Raw genomic sequence first — 19285 nt, 5'->3', positions numbered from 1 at the left:
TCCTCCTCTTCCTCCTCCCCCTCCTCCACCTCCTCCTCCTCCCCCTCCTCCTCCCCCCTCCTCCCCCCTCCTCCCCCCTCCTCCTCCCCCCTCCTCCTCCTCCTCCTCCTCCTCCTCCTCCTCCTCCTCCTCCTCCTCCTCCTCCTCCTCCTCCTCCTCCTCCTCTCAGGCTGTGGTTTTTCTGTGTATGTTTCTGGAGTCCTGAGCCTGAGCTAAACAAAAGCAGGAGGCTGACGGGGCTGTTGGAGTTTGCGGAGACACGGAGGAGCAGGAGGAGGAGGAGGAAGAGGAGGAGGAGGAGGAGGGAGAGGAGGAGGAGAGAGCCCGTGCTTTGCCTGCCGCCGTGGCTGGGGAGATCTGGCTTTTGCCACAGCCCACCCCCTTTGAGATCGCTCTGGCCCGGAGTGGGGGTGGGGGGCAGCGGGGGGGTGGGGGGGGAAAGTTTGCCTTGCAATCCCCCTGCCTTCCTCTCCTTTCTCCCGATCAATGCATATTTGCAAAAGGATTAAGCCACAGATTTAAGCGCCCGGAGCTCATTTCTGCCTTGCAAAGGAGATCGGACTGAAAAAACCAAAAGCCAGCTCTGATTTCTTTTTTTTTTTTTCTCCGCCAAGTGGGAAGGTGGTTTATTTATTTATTTTTTCTTGCTCTTTTTTTTTTTTTTTTTTTTTTTGGAGTCAACACCCTTCCCCACTGGCCCTTATCCCCACCCTCACCCCTTCACACCCCCCTCCCCCTCCCCGCTCCCCTCCTCCCACCATCCTCTAAAAAGAGGCAAAGGGATTTTTTTTTCTTTGGTCTTCTTCTTCTTGTTCTTTTTTTTTTTTTTTTTTCTCCCCCTTCCCTGTTTATCCTGAAAAGGATTTGAAGACAGCTTGAAGGATAAAAAGCCTCGGTGCTTCCCGGGATCCGAGCCGAGGAGAAGAGGAAGAGCCGGGGGCTGCCGTAGCCTTCGGAGATGACGAGCAGCCCAGGCTGATGCATTCCCATGCTGGGGTCGGGATGGCCGGACACCCCGGCCTGTCCCAGCACTTGCAGGATGGGGCCGGAGGGACCGAGGGGAGGGCGGGAGGAAGCAGGACATTGGAGACATTTTACAGCAAATTATGACCATCACAGATCAGAGTTTGGATGAGGCGCAGGCCAGGTGAGATGGAGGCTTTTCTTTTTTCCTTTCTTGGGGTTTTGTTTTGTTTTGTTTTTCTCCTTCTCGCTGGGGGAAACAATGGGAACTGAATCCACCACAGCGCTTTCTTTTAAAATGTTATTTCTGCTCTCTCTCTCTCTCTCTCTCTCTCTCTCTCTCTCTCTCTCTCTCTCTCTCTCTCTCTCTCTCTCTCTCTCTCTCTCTCTCTCAGCAACTCCATGGCGGAGGAGTAAAATTGAAAGGAGCGTTGTTATCGAAAGTGTAATCGACCATGCTGTGATGTGTACATATTGTGTGTATGTATGTGTGTGAGAGAGAGAGAATATAGAGGTATTCATATATACCCACACAAACACTAAGGCACAGCCGAAAATACTGCCAACTGATCCAAAAGCGGCCCTCTGCACTTTTTTTCCTTCTCCTTTAAATAAAAAGTCTAAGAGAGCAGAATTGTCAAGTTCTGAGCACCATTCCACGCTTTCTTGTTGAAGGACTCCCTAACATTGCAAAATAAAATGTCCCAAGAACACTTTATTTGCAAATGGAGCTGACTTCTTAGCTAATTCAGGGAGTTGGATTTTCGTTCTGGACTTTACCCCTCCAAAATTATTTTCCCCTTTCTCTCCTCCACCTCAAATCCAAAACAAACAACAACAAAAAGCAGTGTTTTTTTTGTGTGTGTGTGTTTTTTTTTGTCTGTAGTTGTCAGCTCTCCAGAGAACACTGCATTCACTTATTTCTGTTTTATAGAGAAAGCTAATAGGAAGGAAGGAAAGATAATTTTGCTTTTAGGCATGTTGGTTTAGTTTTAGGAGACTGGGGTTTTAGCTTAACTTTATTGTGTCGTAATTTGAGTTAGTTTCCTTAACATCTCAGATACAAGCAGTTGGTCCGAACTATGGTCTTTTAAAAGGGGGGGGTAAGAGGGGATCTCCCAAAGTCAAGCAGTGTCTTTTCCCTTGGATTCTCCAGGATAGGATACCTAGAACCAACTGTGTAGAAGTGATAGCATGTGTGATTATTATGCATTTCAATACCACAGGACATAAGATGGTCATTCACCGAAATCATAATAAAGAAACTGTAGTGTCCTGACTTACTTAATTTACTATCAGGTAAATAGCCTCAACACTAGGATTTTACAACAAATCCTCTTTTCAAAATAAAACATAGATCAAGTGGCAGTCTATTAACAGCTTGCCCAAGGCCCAACTCAAAAGGAAGAATTTTAAAAAAATCTAATGACAACATATGTCTACATAATTAGGCAGCTTTGTTAAATCTTTGAATCTTCTCTGAAGTTTATTGTGTATGAGTTTAGTCTGAGAATCTCTTGAACCTCTTTATACAAAATTACTATAGCTGAAGTGACTCAGTTCTATGAAGATATTATATGTATGTATTATATATTCATATATATGTAATTTTGTCTAAGGGAAATAGGAATCTGAGCTGAGAAAATACTGGGGAAGTGACTAAAAGCATGGATGTTATAAATTAAACTATTTTAGCGGCTCGCACATGTAGCATATAAACTCCAGAGTACCAGTGTTAAGCTGTGCTCAACTTGGAAATGTTTAAAGACTCGGACCTCTGATTTTTTTTTTTTTTAGAACACAAGGAAGGTTTAAGTTATTGTTATTATTGCAATTAATTGGTGTTCTCTTTGAATTCTAATAGCTGTAGTAAATGAAAGATTTTCCACTGGCAATTTTTCTTGTGAGTCACAACAGATTTCCCCATAATATTGCTCCAGAAAAATAAACTCACACACCCTAGCACACTGGTTTAGTAACAAGTTTGTGAAGTGGAAAGGGCGGTAGGAATAGAGACTCAACACTTTTCTGAGGTTTAGTCTCTCTTTTTGTGTGTGTGTGAAATAGGACAAACACTGCTCAGCGGGTTCCCCTTTAATGGCCTAGATGCTGAAAAAGATCAGATGCAGTTTTTGGGATGGGGGAAATTCCCATTTCTCTCTGTGTAAACCCATTTGTGTACTGTGGAGATACACTGCTTTCATATTGCTGTGCCAAATATTTTGTTTATATTTGGGCCTATGCATAAGCATAGGGAAAAGTATTTTAGAGGATCCAGTAAAGATCCTTAAATATTTTCCTCCCCCCCCCAATTCTACATGAGAAGGGAGTGAGAGGGCTACCATGCTTTCTGTTTTTCTTTTTGCTTTAACAATGTAACTCTACTTAGCAGATACTGTGTTCTTTTTATTTCCCGTTCTCTAGTCACAAGTTTATAATGTGCATTTGATTCCAAAGTAAGGCATTGCTATTTGAGATTAAATGTATGGGTGCATTTTGTTACTGTTGAATTCTGAGTTTATTACTCTCCTGTTGTATAGAACATACAACATGTTTGTAATCTCTGTTATTTATGAGGATGTCTCTATCTTTTTTTCCAAACTTTCAAAAGGATTAAAAAAATAATTGGTGGTTTTGAGTGCCAAGGATTTTCACTTATCTTTACACATAAATTTTAGTTAGTAAACAGAATTCCCTTAACTGATAGCTGATATGATCAGTATTCTGTTTCCAAAACAATCTCATTCTGCTAAAGGATTCCATAATAAAGTAGAAGGGAAGGTATTGTTTTGTTTCTCCCGTGCGTTGTACAAACACCCACGGCCATTGGAACCAGGTAAATCACAAATCTAAAAGACAAAATTGTATTTCTTTTTTCCCCAGTGGGTGCAAGGTCCTAATTGTAAATAATTGAATTTCAACACCTGCAAATAAGCGGTGTGTGCGCGAGAGCCATAATGTGAACACAGAGAAATGAATTCATTCCCCATATGGGTATGTTTGCCCCCTGGCAATGCATTTCCATACTCTTTAACTTGGGGACTGAAATTTTATAAATTGACAGTTCACTCAGAAGACCTTTCAAGCATCTTGTGTTTATGAGAATACGAGGGCTTCTGCAGAATGAATTCGAACACATGGATGAATTAAATTTGAAAACACACAGACGGAGAGAGAGAGGCAGGCGGCTCTTAGGCTGTGGTTGTTGCCTGGATTATACACAACTGTTAACCTATGCATTGGTTTTGGTCTTTTCATTGTCCTGAATGACTGGTATTAAGAATTTCACTTTTGATTACACTACTTAAAAAAAATCAAACCTTGTCTTAAATAGTTATAATTTAGGTTACGTCTGTGTTAAATCCTTATTTTCCACTGCTTATTAATATTATTTCTTTTGCTATGGGGAGGACTTGTATATGAAGTCATAAAAGCAGTGGAAGCATGCCCCACGGAGATGCTTGGCATATAGTTTGGGCTAAATGGTCAGATATCTCCCCTACCTTATGAGTGGTTTGATCTTCAGAGTCCATCTAATCCTTCCTTGTTTTTCCTTGCAGAAAACATGCTTTAAACTGCCACAGAATGAAGCCTGCCTTGTTTAATGTGTTGTGTGAAATCAAAGAAAAAACAGGTAGGAAATGAGAAGCCAACTGTTTGGCATTTTCTTTGGCCAGTTGAATCACTTCACTAAGCAAGTCTGAACCTCCTATTCAATGTTAAAATTTCTGAATAAAAGGCAATCAAGACTGACCACATATACTAGAGGAAGTTCTAGCCCTGCTTGCTTTCTTCCTTTTTGAAAAATTTATTAAAACGTGTACTAAGTTTCTTTGACACTTACTTTCAGATATTGCGCGTTGATTTTTCTTAACTTGATTCCTTTCTTTTTTTAAAAAAAAAATTGGTGCTAAAATATAGGTTTTGGAGGGAAATATATAGAATGGTGTGGCTTTGAGGAAGGCTAGGAAAGTAAAAGTACAGTATGAATATATTGTGGCTCATATTTAAAAATCTTTTATTTTTTTTTTGCAGTTGGGTGAAGGCTTAAAATGTTTAAAGTTTTCTATTGTTTTTCCTTGTAATCATGTAAAACAGCAGACTTGAGGTTCTCAAAAGGCTGTGTTGTCAATATATTTGTAGAAAGCACCATATACACCATTAGGCTATAGCATTTGAATGGCCTGTGATTTTATAGCAGGGTGTAGGAGAAAGATTCCGGCCCGATCTTGCTCCTCTGTTGTTTTCCTACTTTCTAGACCTCAAATCATGGACTAACATACTTATAACACATCCCAGGAGGGCATTTAAATTTTAAAGCAACAATTAAAAAATAGCAGTCATCAATCAGAGGTGTTCTTAAACAACAGATGCTCTGGGAAGGACATTAGCAACATCCTCTTGTTTGTTTATTTAAATCCTTAATTTTTCCAAAGTGGGAAAAATCTCTCCCCTTGTAAGAAGAAAGAGTTCAGAAGGCAATGTGAAATCAGGGTGTAAAGGAAAAGGACCAGAAAGCCCTTATAGAAAGCTCCAGAGCTTCTGCTGTTTTCTGATGTCCTCATCCTCGCTTGTTTTTGAAAGCAGTGCAAAGTACCTGACATCTAATTTATTTATTTATTTCTTACAACAAGGAGTGTAACAGTCAATAATTCATATCTAAACCGTATAAGCAAGGGCATGACATGAATGAAAGTGACAATAAATATGATTGCATGCCCGGTTGATATACATTGATAGTTACACATAAAAAGCGGGGGGGGGGGGGTAGGTGGCTTTCTTTTTTAGAGTTCACTGTGCTTCTTCTTTTTTTTTTTTTTTTCCAAATATGTAGTCCCAAGATGTGACTGTGGATCACATAGGTAATTACTTGGGCCTTCCAATGTATGGAAAATGAGGAAGCAGCTCGTTTGTTGCATGTTATCTGTGTTGTGCATTAAATCCTAGACAAAGCACCTGAGAAATGATGCTCCGGGATTCAGGTCTGCCAGGTTGCTTTGCCAAAGCCTAACCTTACTACAAAGCTGTTAATTGCATTATTTTAGCCCCAAGACACCCTTTTAAGAGATTTATAGATTGTGCATACAAATCTCAAAACAGCTTTTTTTTTTTTTTGCCTCCTAGTTTGTCACACTTTCCAGGTTTTCTTTTCCTACTAGCTCTGAAAAGGAAACCTAAGTGTCTATAATGTGTATGTGTGTATTTCCCTTCTCTCTTTTTTTCTTCCTCAATTTTTTTCTCCTTTGATGGTTGATGCTTATTGACTTTGGATCTTGGGTTTGTTGAAAATTTGTTTCAAATCACATTTGAGTTTCTGTTGATGTTGATTCATAAAATGTTGAACCAGAAATATAAAGGAATATATACAGATATGAGCTCAGAAGAGTTTATCTCTGAAGCACTTCATCAGATTTTTTTGAAAGAAATCCTGTCAGGGAATGGTGTATTGTAGTCAAAGTGTTGAATTCTGGTTTCCTAATTAAAACCTAGTGAGGCTATAGATCAAAGTGGATGAGTGTGAATACAGGTCTGTTCAGGTGCGGGTTAAAAACTTGGTTCTTGTTAATCTTGGCTAACTAAAGTGTGGTGATAGGAAGTAATCATAGTGGTCAAAATAACCTTATCATTAGAATATGTATTTTACTTCAAAAAGAAACTTATGTCAACTCATTTAACGTGGCAAAAAATATCTCAGTTAAAGTTTTGTATGCTGTCTCTTGAATAATATATTTTTAAAATACTTTTTGAAAGAATGTAAATGAAAAACATAGGGATCTATTGATCCTTCTATGTTAAGAGGCAAATACTCATGGACATGCTGGACTTTAGGATTGAGAGGAAGAAGGACACCTTGAGTGAAAGGGGAGAAAAACAAACAAATAAAACAGACTGCCTTCCTTTTAATCTTCACCTTGAGTATTGGTTGGAAGGACCGAGGGAAGGAAGAAATCTCTCCTCTCCTGGAATGTGAGTGTTTTGTTAAAGGTAGGAATCAGCTGTAGTGTGTGGAAAAGCACCCTTTGATTGCAGGGCTGTTTAGGATCTGCTGTGTGAGTCCTTGTGCTAACTTCCTGCATTTCTGCTATTCGGTTGATGTGTCTGAGAAATGTAAAATAAGCATAAAGTTACACAAGCTTTTTGGTTTTCTTGTAAAAAGATCATAGAATGATCAGTTCGTATGCATTTCTGCCACACTTGGGGACTCTTCCTTTTGTTACTTTCAGGTACATTGGCATGTTAGGAGGGGTTTTGAGTTGAGAGGTTATTTGATTTAGTGTGGACTTCTGTTTGTGGGGATTCTAAGTGATGGTCATACCTTTGGCTTACCTAGGCAGAGCTCCTTAGAGGAGTTAGTTTGGGGATTGCACTCACTCCCTGCTTTTGCTTTTTGTTTTTCCTAAGAACTTTAGTCTGAAGAGTGTGAAATAAATAGGAAGTCTAACTAAGATGACTTACCAACCTTTTGGAACTTAAAAAAAAAGCATGCTTAGTACCTAAAGTAGGCAGTATTTCAGTTAGAAATTAACTGTGGGGATTTTTCTTTTTAGAGAAGATCCCACGTGTATTCTTGCTTCAGCATGTAGGTAAGGTTTTATTTTGATAGTCTGTGCTTTTAAAAAACGCTAAAATAAAAGAATATCAGCAGAATGCTCGGGTAGCAAATTCCAGACAGCATCAAGAAAACCTTGTCAAGATCTACAGCTATGCACATTTCAGATATGGCTTTTATCTGCTCATTCACATTCCAACATTGGGACTTCTTATAGAATTCTGGACCATTTACTATCACATTAAAAAAAACCTATTTCTTGTCACTGACACCATTGAAATAGGCTGAATTTTGCATGTGTGTGTTTATGCTGGTAATTGGTTTGTGGGATAGAAAGAAGGACAAAAAAAAGAGAAGTCAAACATATTGAATTTCTGAAAAAGATCCAGAATATACTTTTAAACATTTCTTGATTTTTAAAAAACCTTCTATGTCAAAAAGTATGCAGATTGAAGAATTGGAAGAGGTAAAAATAATTGGGGTCACTTATAAAGAATAGTTACAGATAGCAATGAATACTTGCAATTGTTGTGAGTAGTTTTTAATTTTAGAATATAATAGCCAGGTATGGCAGTTTTCAGCCAATGTTCTTCCATGAATTATGTGCACTGAAGTTAAATGAAGCAATTGGAGGAGGTTAAAAAATTATATTTTGCTCCTATAACACCAACTCCTGGAATGATAAGATTTGTTTTTATGTGTTCTACTGTATTTGTTTCTTTCTCTCTTATTTTACATACTCTTTTAAAAAAATTCTTGTCTAGCGCTTTTGAACTTCAACAGTTACATTAAGGTACATCTTCTCTCTTTCCTTTAAAACATTAGAAAACAATCTATGTGTGTATACATGAACGTGTGTGTGCATGTGCATGTATGGGTGTGTGTTGTGTGTACACAGGAAGCTGTATATTGCAGAGAAATGGTCCAGATGGCTACAGTCCTTGAGCAGAACAGAGTGAAATAATTTCATACCGTTTAGAGCAGTCAGCCTGTAGTCAGATCGTTTTTGAAGTGGAAGCAGGAGTGAGTTTTTGTAGAAGTGCATGTATACCACAGACAGACGCAAACCCTTTTTCTTGGTAGTAAAACTGTTCACAAAGGTGGTCCTTTTTCTTCTTGGAGATGGAGGTGGTCAGAAGGGCTAAGGAGCGAATGAAGGATTGTATGAGGGGAAGTTAGTTAGTTGCAAGTCTGTTTGAAGTGATCACCTTTCAGGCCCAGTCTGTTCAGGCTGGAGTGATGTGGTTAGACTGTATTATTTATGGTAATGTGAATATAAGCTGTCGACCTGCAGTACAACATGGAGAGGTCTGAGCTGAGGTGAATTTGCAAGGGGAAATGGCTCTTTTCTCCAGGCACTTTGGTGTTTTCCAGTTTTTAGAAGTGAGTTGAGGAAAATTCTGGCTTTGGGGAAGTGGGAAAAAGATACAGAAAGATCAGCATGGATATAGCTTCCAGGAAGAAATTTTTGGAAATTTGATGTCATTTGTGCAAATAATAGTAGCATGTGCCTGTGTGATGATTAGACAGGAGAGAGATTTAGGTTACACTAAGGATTCCAGAAGGGTCTTTGTAAGATGAGAATGTGAGCCCTAGAGGTGGGGGAGTGGGCTGGAGGTGTGGTGTCCAGCTGGGCCACAGGGTGCTGGCTCTGGGCTTATGCTTTGGGCCAGGGACTCTGCCCATTACTGGCTGGGTACCTAGTGCATCGCTGGTGCCAGGCCTTTTCCTGCTCCTTTGCTTCTCTGTTTGGTTCATATCTGTAAACTTGGTATTGTTATTGGCAAAATTGCAAAAAAAAAAATACTTCCACACAAGCAAGTGACCCCAAACCTGGGTCTTAACACATGTAAACAGGAAGGTATTTTAACTGATCATCTAAAGCATGGCTACCTCTTTTGAGATGTAGTTTATTTGTATGCCTTTAGGAGAGAGCTATAGTCCTTCATTTTGGTGGATGCTGCTGTGTTTACACTTCATTGCTTTTCCTTTTGTGTGTATGTGTGTGCCAGTCCTGGGGCTTGAACTCCAGGCCTGGGCATTGTTCCTGAGCTTCTTTTGCTCAAGGCCCTATCACTTGAGCTGCAGTTCTTCTTCTGGGTTTTTTGGGCAATTAAGTGGAGATTAGAGTCCCAGGGACTTTCCTTCCCTGGGTTGGCTTTGAATCATGATTCTCAGATCTCAGCCTCCTGAGTAGCTGGGATGGCAGGTGTGAGCCTCTAGCACCTTGCTTGTTTTTCCTTTTTGAGGAAAAAGAAATTACCCCAACCACTAAGTGATAAATTCAACTAGATTCACCTCCAGAGAGAGCTCTTGTACATTTTCCTATGACCTGGAAAGTACTCTACATATTTTTATTATATTAGTTGAAGCTAGAGGAGTGTACTAATTCTGGCTATAGCTCTGGCCCATACCTGAGATAGTGTAGTGAGATACAAGAATGCAATAATTGATAAATAAAATAAATGAAGAACTAGTGATTTTGTTCTACAGTGTTTTGTGCTTTCTGGGCTAGATAAGTAACAGGCTATAATATGATTTCTGTGTGTGTTGATACTAGAGCTTGAACTCAATGCCTAGGAACTGTCCCTTAGCTTTGTTACTCTAGGCCGGTGCCCTATCACGAGCCATACCTACACTTCCAGCTTTTGGTGGTTGGTTGGATGTAAGAGTCTACATGGACTTCCTTGCTTGGGCTGGCTTTGAACCGCCATGCTCAGTCTCCTGAGTAGCAAGGCTTGCAAGCTTTAGCTACTAGTGCCTGGCTTGATATTGTCTATTACAAATTACCTCAGGACTAACACTGTATTGCATAAAGCTTTGCTGTTTTAATTCTTTGAGGTCAAAGCAACACCCCTTTCTGGCCTACGATTAGAGTTAGGTGTCCTGGGCGAGGAAATTCTCTGTTTATAGATTTGTCTGCCTGTGTCTTAGAGATGGTGACTTCTTAGAACCTGGCAAGATAATTCCCAGAAAACAAAACAAAACAAAAGCAAAAAAAAGTGCATGAATAGATTGTCATGAGATTAAAACCTCTCTTAGTAGGGCAGAATAAGGTCAGAAATGACTTACCTAAACGTCTTACCTCCAGCTGCTTTTTTTTTTTTTTTTTGGCCAGTCCTGGGCCTTGGACTCAGGGCCTGAGCACTGTCCCTGGCTTCTTCCCGCTCAAGGCTAGCACTCTGCCACTTGAGCCACAGCGCCGCTTCTGGCCGTTTTCTGTATATGTGGTGCTGGGGAATCGAACTTAGGGCCTCGTGTATCCGAGGCAGGTACTCTTGCCACTAGGCTATATCCCCAGCCCCTGGCTGCTTTTTTTCAATCCCTCAATTGTTGGTAGAAATCAAAGCCTGGGATGGGTGGAAAAGTCTGCTCTCTTGGTTTTGCCTCCAGTTTTGCCTACATTTCCTTCTGAAATGTTTATCGTGAAGTGGGTATTTTGTGTGAGTGACTCATACCCCTTGCTGGCACTAGAACTGCATCTAACTGGTTGTAAGACCACAGGCACATTTAAGGAGAAGCTAGGAGAGAGTGGTGAAGAACTTATCTGTTACAGCGTGATCTGCTGTTAGCTGTGCGACCTCATTTAAGTTATTAAACTTCTCTGTGCCTTATGTAAAAAGTGATCTCTCCATTAAAGGGTTGGTGTAAGGATCAAGTGAAGTGAGATGTGTAAATTGAAGTTCAGGACATACAGGGTCAATAGTTTCTTGGTATTTCTAGCCTTGTTTTCATACATGGAAGAGAGGCCTGCAGCAGATGGTCCCTACAGACTAAGTCCCACGACTCTGTAATTCCATGCTGAAAAAAGACAAAACTTGCTGAACTGAAGATTCACTTTCTTTTGTTTCTCTTGCCATTTTCTCAAAACGAGAATTAGCTGCATGTAGCCAGAAGGTTGGGGCTAAGCTACAAGAAGGGGAGGGAAGAGAGACACAAGGGCTGTGAATTATGCTCAAATTGGAACCACCACCACTCAGCTAGCTAGGACTGCTCTATGTTGATGGGTTTTCTTAGCAGCAGCAACTGGAGACATTGTGTAATCCTAGTTAAAAATATTTTCTCAACAGGGCACTGGTGGCTCACACATTTGTAATCCTAGCTACTCAGGAAGCTGAGATCTGGTGATTGTGGTTTGAAGCTAGCCCTAGCAGGGAAGCTTGTGAGACTCTTATCCCCAATTAAGAACTTTACCTCAAAAAAATTTCAGAAGTGGAGCTATGGCTCAAGTGGTAGAGCTCTAACCTTGAGCCAAAAAACTCAGTCATAGCACCCAGACCCAGAGTACAAGTCCTAAGACTAGGCTGGCACAGTGTGTGTGTGTGTGTGTGTGTGTGTGTGTGTGTGTGTGTGTGCACGCGCACACACATGCACATGCACTTTTCTCCCTCTCTGAAAGCTTGTGGACCTATTCACTCCACATTCAAATTTACAAAATGGGAAAAGCCATGTAGAGTGCATTGAAAGTTGAAGGCAGCCTGGCTTTTTCTTGACTCGGAGGAGGTGAGGTTTCTTATTTAGGAAAAGTAGTGTCTTTGTCATAAGGACAGTCTTCTTGATGCTTAATAGACTTCTTTTCTTTTAAAATATGTTTTATATACCACAAAATTGATTCCTTTAATTAGTTCCAACATTTTTTAGTAAATTCACTGAGGTGTATAGGTGTACACCCATTTTTGAAGTATAGTCTTATAACTTTTTAGTTTGTTTTGTGAACTTAGGATATGAGCACTGTCCCTTAGCTTTTTTGCACAAGAGCTAGTGCTCTATCTGATACTTGAGTTCCACTTTCTAATTCTGGCCTATGGGTGGTTGACATAAGAGTCCTCCAGCTTTTTCTGCATGGACTGGTTTCAAATGGATCCTCACTTCTCAGCCTCTTGAGTAGCTAGGATTACTGGCAAGAACCACCAATAAAAATAACCACCTGGTTTATTTTAGAGCATTTTAACCCTCTCAAACCACCATCCATTGCCAATACATCCATATTATCTAGAATTCATTGTCCCCTGGCACCAAATAATCTGTATCCTGTCTGTATGTATTTTGCTTATTCAGGACATGCCACATAAATAGAACTACATATCATACAATATAGCATAAATATTTGATGCTTTGTGACTAGATGCTTCTATTTCCCATGTTCCCATGGTTCACCCATGCTTTAGCATGCTTGTGACAGCACTGCATACCTTTTCATAGCCAAATAATATTCTACTGTATGGATTTGTATACTCATTTGTCCATTTATTAACTTGTGAACACATTGGTCATTTCCCTTTTGTTTATTTTGATTGTTCACATATAATTTCATGTGTAGACATGTTTTATCTGGATGCAGGAAGATTTTGTAAAGTTTTTCTTATATGCCATGTAATGTATCACTATCATATGTCAGCCGTGTTCAGATTTTGAGGGGATATCAAGCTGTATTCCAGAGTAGCTGCCATCAGTGCGTTAAAACAAAACAAATACTTATTGCGATATCTGATATATATATATATATATATCAGCCGATGTTTAACTGTTAACAAATGTATTTTAGTAAGTACAATTGGTGTGTTTTTGAGCTATATTATAAGTGACACTAAGTTTTGCCTTCAACACTTCAAGCATTCTATTTTTTTTCCCTTGTTCCTTTCTCTTATCAGTGACTACCTATCTTCTCCAGGCCAATTGGGCCAACTCTTAGTTTGGCTAACATTAGTTACTTGGCCCAAGTGAACATTGGTTCCCTTATCTATACAGTGAAAACAATGATCAGTCGGGTTGCTTGAAAGACTGAACAAGACCATAACAGAAAGCAAATCGTTCAGCAAGTGAGCATGGTTTAATACAAGTATTATTTCATGTAGTCCCTTCTCTTCAGGTTGAACCCAACCCCTAGCCACCATGCCAAGAAGTTTGAGACTCTAAAATGTTTGCTCACCTTGCTCTTATGTGCAATGATTGTTTCTATAAAGAAAAATAAGCCTTAGTGTATGCTAGGTGAAAGGTATCCCATACTCCCACAGCCTCCTCCTCCAGCCCTGGATTTCTGGGAAGAGACTGTTAGGAAACAATGCTATTCAGTGAGCGCATGTGCAGTCCCCACCCTGCCTTACTAGGGCTTGAAGTCTTTTGCACTCATTTGACTTTTTCTGCTCAAGTCTGTGGTAGTCTACCACTTGAGCCACATGTCTACTTCTGGCTTTTTTATCCACAAGATTAGAGAATCTCTTGGACTTTTCTGCCTGGACTGGCTTTGAGCCATAATCCTTAGATCTCTGCCTCCTCAGTAGAATTATAGGCGTGAGCCCCCAGTGCCAAGCAATCAGTTTAAAATTTAATGATTTAACTTTTCTTATAGATTCACTATAAGCAAACACAAAAGAATAACAATAATACACTGAAAAAGAAGCAAGAAGAAGTAACTATAGTGTATATCATTTATTTAACCAAAGTATATGTAAAGCATACCAACGTGGAATATCATAAATATTTTTTCCCTTTTTTTGTGTTAGTCCAAGGGCTCGAACTTGGGGCCTGGGTGCTATCCCTTAGCTTGTTTATTTATTTTTCCTCCAGACTAACAATCATTTGAGCCACAACTCTTACCTCCAGCTTTTTAGTGGTTTATTAGAGATAAGAATCTCATGGGCTTTCCTGCCTGGCCTGGGTTCAAACTATGAATGTCAGATCTCAGTCTCCTGAGGAGCTAAGATTTATAGGCATGAGCCACCAACACCTGGCTATCACAAGCATTACATGTGAGATCTTTTTGCTTTCTTTTTTTGTGCTAAGACTTGCAGCTCATCTCAGTGTGGACTGGCTATATTTCATGGGCTCAACAGGTACACATGCCTAGTTGCTACCATTTTGGAAACTTGGCCATTGAGTAGTTGCTCTAGGATAAAATATTGTGTTCCTTGTTTTGGTTGGGGTGGGGTGGGGATAGGAGCAATTATTTTTGCACTCAGAGCAAGATACATAGTTTTTCTCTTCTCTAGCTTGATCTGGTTGATCCATAGCAATTGAAAGAGGTTCCTGATAAATGGCCCTGTTCTCCAATAAAGGTGTGTCCAAGGTAGCTCTTTCTAGAATGAACTACACCCTGCTCAGGTCATCATTGGGAGAGAAGAGAGAGTGTCCCCTCTTAGACTATCTTCTCCTTATAATTACCATTATTAATAGAATTCTTTCTGTCAATTTCTCTTTGTTATATACTTTCTCTTTAACAAAAATCTAGAATGTTCCCTAAAATAGCCATCTTGTTTTCTCTAGCTAGAATGTGGTGAAATGAGTACAGAGGACTCCATAGCAGGATACAGTTTTTCTGGATCTCACACTAGGCCTTGTGAGGCCCAGCACTGACTTATTGTAGTATGTCATTCTAAGAACCCTATTAACCTCTTACCTTAACCTCCCAGTTTTCCACACCCCTGGTATAGGTGACTGTGGTGAGCCACCAAACTTTCCTTTGGCACAAGCCCTCTGCCGCCAACACCTAGGTTCATGGGAGGGAAGCAGGTTGAGCATTTGTGAAAGAAAATTCTTTTGCATTGTTATAGCAGTTCTGATTTCTCCACGGAGGCCTTGTATCTTTTCTAGACAGTCATGTAAAACTGGTTATGGTGGTGTTACAGCTACTTCCATCAGTCAAGTTGAATTGGAGAATGCACACTGGGCAGGTGGGGGTGCAGAGGGGAGTAAGGTGGGAATTAGTGGAATTAAAAAAATGTTTATTAGTGAAGCTTCAGCATTACAGTCACAAGGCCAGGGGAAAGCCAGGCAGAGTGTAATCCACTTTGTGACTGCATACAGATAATGTCTCATGCTATGAGTTTGTAGCTCCTGGTTTCTGGGCTGGAAATCTTTTAGAATGTAGAAGGATTTTTGGTTGCAGGGCGTGTGGACTTCCTTTCTGAGTTCCTATAGTAGAGGGCCAGAAATTAGGAAGCCTGAGTTTGCCTTTCACCTTGAAATGTGCACAGGTACTTGGTCACTATTTGTCTCAGCTGAAATACTGAAATAACTTGTTTCCCACTTACCTGTCAGTGAAAGACTTCTGGAAACTTCACGTGGGAATATTTAGAAAGACATTGCTTGAGTTTCTCCATGTAAGTGTGGGCAGTTATTGTGAAAGAAAAGTTTCCGAGTCTGTCTTATTCTGAGGAAGGTTGATTCTGCCCCTGTGTCAAAGACATACATTTTCTAAGTGGCCTGTGCTGGTAGGATGAAGAGTCAGTGGCTTTTTTTTTTATATCCCTAAGGGCTTTAGGTGATTTGAGATATCAAGTGTTGTCTCTGTAAGAGAATCCTTATAATTACCATTATTAATAGAATTGAAACTTGACATTTATCTTTTGTCCCTAACAAAGAAAGCCTCTCTGGAACACTCATGATGAGCCCTGCCTACATCCATTCTGGAAGTCTTTTGTGGCTACCCCAGTGCAGACGTAACTCCTGGCTGTACCATGTGCATGCAGAGCATCTAGGGCCTTGCTCCCCGCTTACATTAATAAACATTTAAAAACAAAGAGCAGGCAACACAGGCCCAGATTTCCTTTGTGTGGCTTCCTTGCTAGGGTGCCTGTAATCATTCCCTAACCCCTTGCCAGGGAAATGCTTGCTTGGGTGGGTGTGGGCCTCACTGCTGCGCCCAGCACCAAACAGAAAGGCCTGAGAAGGAGCCACATCTTGTGAGGAATTAATTAAACTAGTTTCTTCCTGGGGCCTAATGAAGGGTAGTTGGGGATGGGGGTGGGGGGGGTTAAGGGTGAAAGGGAGAGAAGAAAAAAAAAGGAGAAAAAAAAAAGCCCAACCAACTAACAAAACCCAAAAGACATGAAAGCATATTTATCAGATCAGTTAGGAAAGAGAAACAGGAGCCCTTTGGAAAGAGCTGAAGGGGATGCGTCACAACATAAAACTTGGGGACTAGGCGACAGTAGAGGAGCCTGGAGGCTAGCGCATGGCCTTGGGCTCATTCGGAAACCATGGTGATCCTGGAAGCTGGGTCTAGGTGGAGGTGCCTGAGTCTTGCACAACTGGCTTTGCAAAGCAGGGTGGCACAAATCCGCAACTTTCACCGTAGAGTGGATGTGCGTGGTTTGGGGTACACTGGGAGCACCTGACCCGGGATCTTCCTGCCAGCGGAGGACTTTCCCTGCACCGCAAACCCTTGTGCACTGTGCACCCTGCGCTTGGTGCTGGCTTCTGGGAAGTGTGGCCGAGGGTTGCTCTTGGAGCCTGCCATGCCTGCCGAGACCAATGACCCAGGGGTGTCTGGAGGATCTCCATTGCTTCCCCACTTCCCTTCTCAGACTTCCTGGCTGCAATGCAGCCTGGCCGCACCCCAAACTCCCTGGCTTCCAGCTCCTCTGACCTGGCTGACCTCACCCTTTTCTCCAAAAGGATGATAAGGCAGGGAATGTCACCCTCTCACCAAACCTGTTCTCCTTATTAAACACTTATTAAACACTGCCCTCTGTGGCCGGGTACTCAGGCCCCCTTTCTTGAGGAGTCTAGAGTTTCAGTGGGGCCCTGGGACCCCTGTTTTTTTATATGCAAAGAGGCAGTGCTGTGCAGCCAGAGGTGAAATTCAGAGGGCTGTGTGTGTGTGTGTGTGTGTGTGTGTGTGTGTGTGTGAGCATATGTATGTTCACAGGCCCATGCCCATGCTCCAAGGCATGTGTATTTATTTGGTACTCCTTTCTTATTTGGCCCTGTGTTGTTTTGGTTCTGCTCCATAAATATTCCATCTGTGGCTTCATGCTATGGAGATGGATTAAATAATCAGAAGGTACCGTGAAAACCCTCCCATCTTCTCTCAAGCCTTCCAGGGAGCACAGCCACCTTCTTCTGGGGAGATTTTTTTAACCCATAGAAACTTGATGTACTTTAAACAGCCCTGACATTTGTTTTTTGTTAAGCTTAGTTTGATTTCTTGAACAACTTGAAGAAGGAGGTTCGGGGCCTTCCATCCTAACTTGTTTCTGATAATGGCGGCGGGCCTTGTTTACAGGGATGTATAAAGGAGCTCTCGGAGGCCCAATGTGCTTTCTGAGTCTCCAGAAAATAGAGAATTGGCATTGGCGGTCAGCCTGTTGGCCAACTCCTGCACTTGCAGTTGCTTTCCCACCCCCACCTAGGCCTTAAGGGGCTGTCATCACGCTATGCTCCTAGCTCAATTGTATTGCTTTAGTTCTCTTCTTAGAAAGTTGCACTAGAGGGCTGGGGATATAGCCTAGTGGCAAGAGTGCCTGCCTCGGATACACGAGGCCCTAGGTTCGATTCCCCAGCACCACATATACAGAAAACGGCCAGAAGCAGCGCTGTGGCTCAAGTGGCAGAGTGCTAGCCTTGAGCGGGAAGAAGCCAGGGACAGTGCTCAGGCCCTGAGTCCAAGGCCCAGGACTGGCAAAAAAAAAAAAAAAAAAAAAGAAAGTTGCACTAGAGAAGATGTTCTTGATGTTTGATTATTGTTCTTGAATAGATTCCTGTGCCATCCTCATTCTAGCAGTAATACAGCCTCCCAGGACAAATGCCCAGTCCTGCAGTAGACCCCACCAGAAACTTCTTGTAGAAGGGCTGTGGGAGAAGTAGAAGGCAGGAAGGTTGAATTTCCACCAGCCCAGTCTCTGGTCTGCTATCTGAAGAACCAGAACCCATCATTAATTTCCCAGGGTGTCTGTCATCCCAGCAATTCTGGGGGTGAGGATGGAAGGGTTATTGTGTGTAGGTTGCTGAAGTGTTACCACTGACTGTTACAAATGTTGCCACTAAAACATTAGGGTAGCACTTGTCATAGCAGCAGTAGTGATCACAAAGGAAGTTGCCAGTTTTCCTCTGCTCTTGATGTTGACACCCAGCCCTCCTGCTCATCTACTGTATGGGCACATCTCCCTATCCCAACCCCTGCCCTCTTTTCAGGCTTGGGTGTTTGGGGAAAGTCCTAATTGGCTTATATTAGTACTGAGGCTAGAAGCACCTCTCTGGCTAGCTTCCGGTTAGGCCCATGTTTGCAAAGATTGGTTGGCTTATCAAGATTCCATTCCAATAAATCTCACCTGCGGTGTCACCTCCCGGATGCTACTCTTCTTAAGTGAAATCATAGACGCTTAATTTTGTTTGAGAAAGTTTCATTAAATATGGTTGGACATTATCTTTTCTGGAGATGTTGGGGAAAAAACAACAACAACAAAATGAAAAACAAAAGAAAATTCTTAACCTCCATCAGCTGAAACATTGGAAAAAATTCAACATGAAGCCCTATCCTGAGTTACTTTTTTTTTTCATGTTAGAAACACTTTTGTGTTAGATCTTTGGAGGGTGCAATGGGACCGAAGAATCTGTATTCTGTTTTGGTCTATTCATTGCCTCAGACCTTCACAAATATTTACAAAACATCTCCAATGCATGAAGCATGAAGAATGAGACACAGGAACACAACTCTCCATGTGAGTTATGGCCTTCTTCAAGGAGCTACAGCCCAGTGAGGGGCCTGAGTCATGCTCATGATCATTATAACATGGGCACCTGGCTCTCTCTTCAAGCCTTGTGCCCATGACTGGACTGTGTGGCTCTAAAAGTCATTCCGAATCACAGTTCATTATTACCCTGGAAGATCCGTGCAGGAATACACTTTCTCTGAATCAAAAGCTTCCAGTTTTCTCCCCTCAGGCAGAGCCGGAAAAGGTGCTGCGCTTGAGTCCTTAATGTATTATTCAGCCTTTTTGCCTTTACCTAAGCCCTGGAATCCTCTTCATTTCCTTCCTGCCTTTCCCATTT

At 41.4% G+C, this 19285-nt stretch overlaps 1 protein-coding gene across 6 annotated transcripts in view; it reads left to right on the top strand.

Annotated features, from left to right (window-relative positions):
* Positions 1 to 19285, top strand: part of Pbx1 (PBX homeobox 1) — a 293956-nt gene that overhangs the window by 3918 nt on the left and 270753 nt on the right. For 5 of the 6 annotated variants that reach the window (XM_048357480.1, XM_048357486.1, XM_048357483.1 and 2 more), the window contains exon 2: positions 4524 to 4597. In XM_048357480.1, the coding sequence (XP_048213437.1) occupies positions 4524 to 4597 (74 nt within the window). Of the gene's footprint in view, positions 1 to 989; positions 1148 to 4523; positions 4598 to 19285 lie in introns of those variants that run through there. The other variant, XM_048357481.1, reaches the window with a different exon arrangement.

The sequence above is a fragment of the Perognathus longimembris genome, chromosome 11 (genome assembly GCF_023159225.1).
Source record: "Perognathus longimembris pacificus isolate PPM17 chromosome 11, ASM2315922v1, whole genome shotgun sequence".
NCBI classification, from domain to species: Eukaryota; Metazoa; Chordata; class Mammalia; order Rodentia; family Heteromyidae; genus Perognathus; species Perognathus longimembris.
This window is presented reverse-complemented; position numbering and strand designations above follow the sequence as displayed.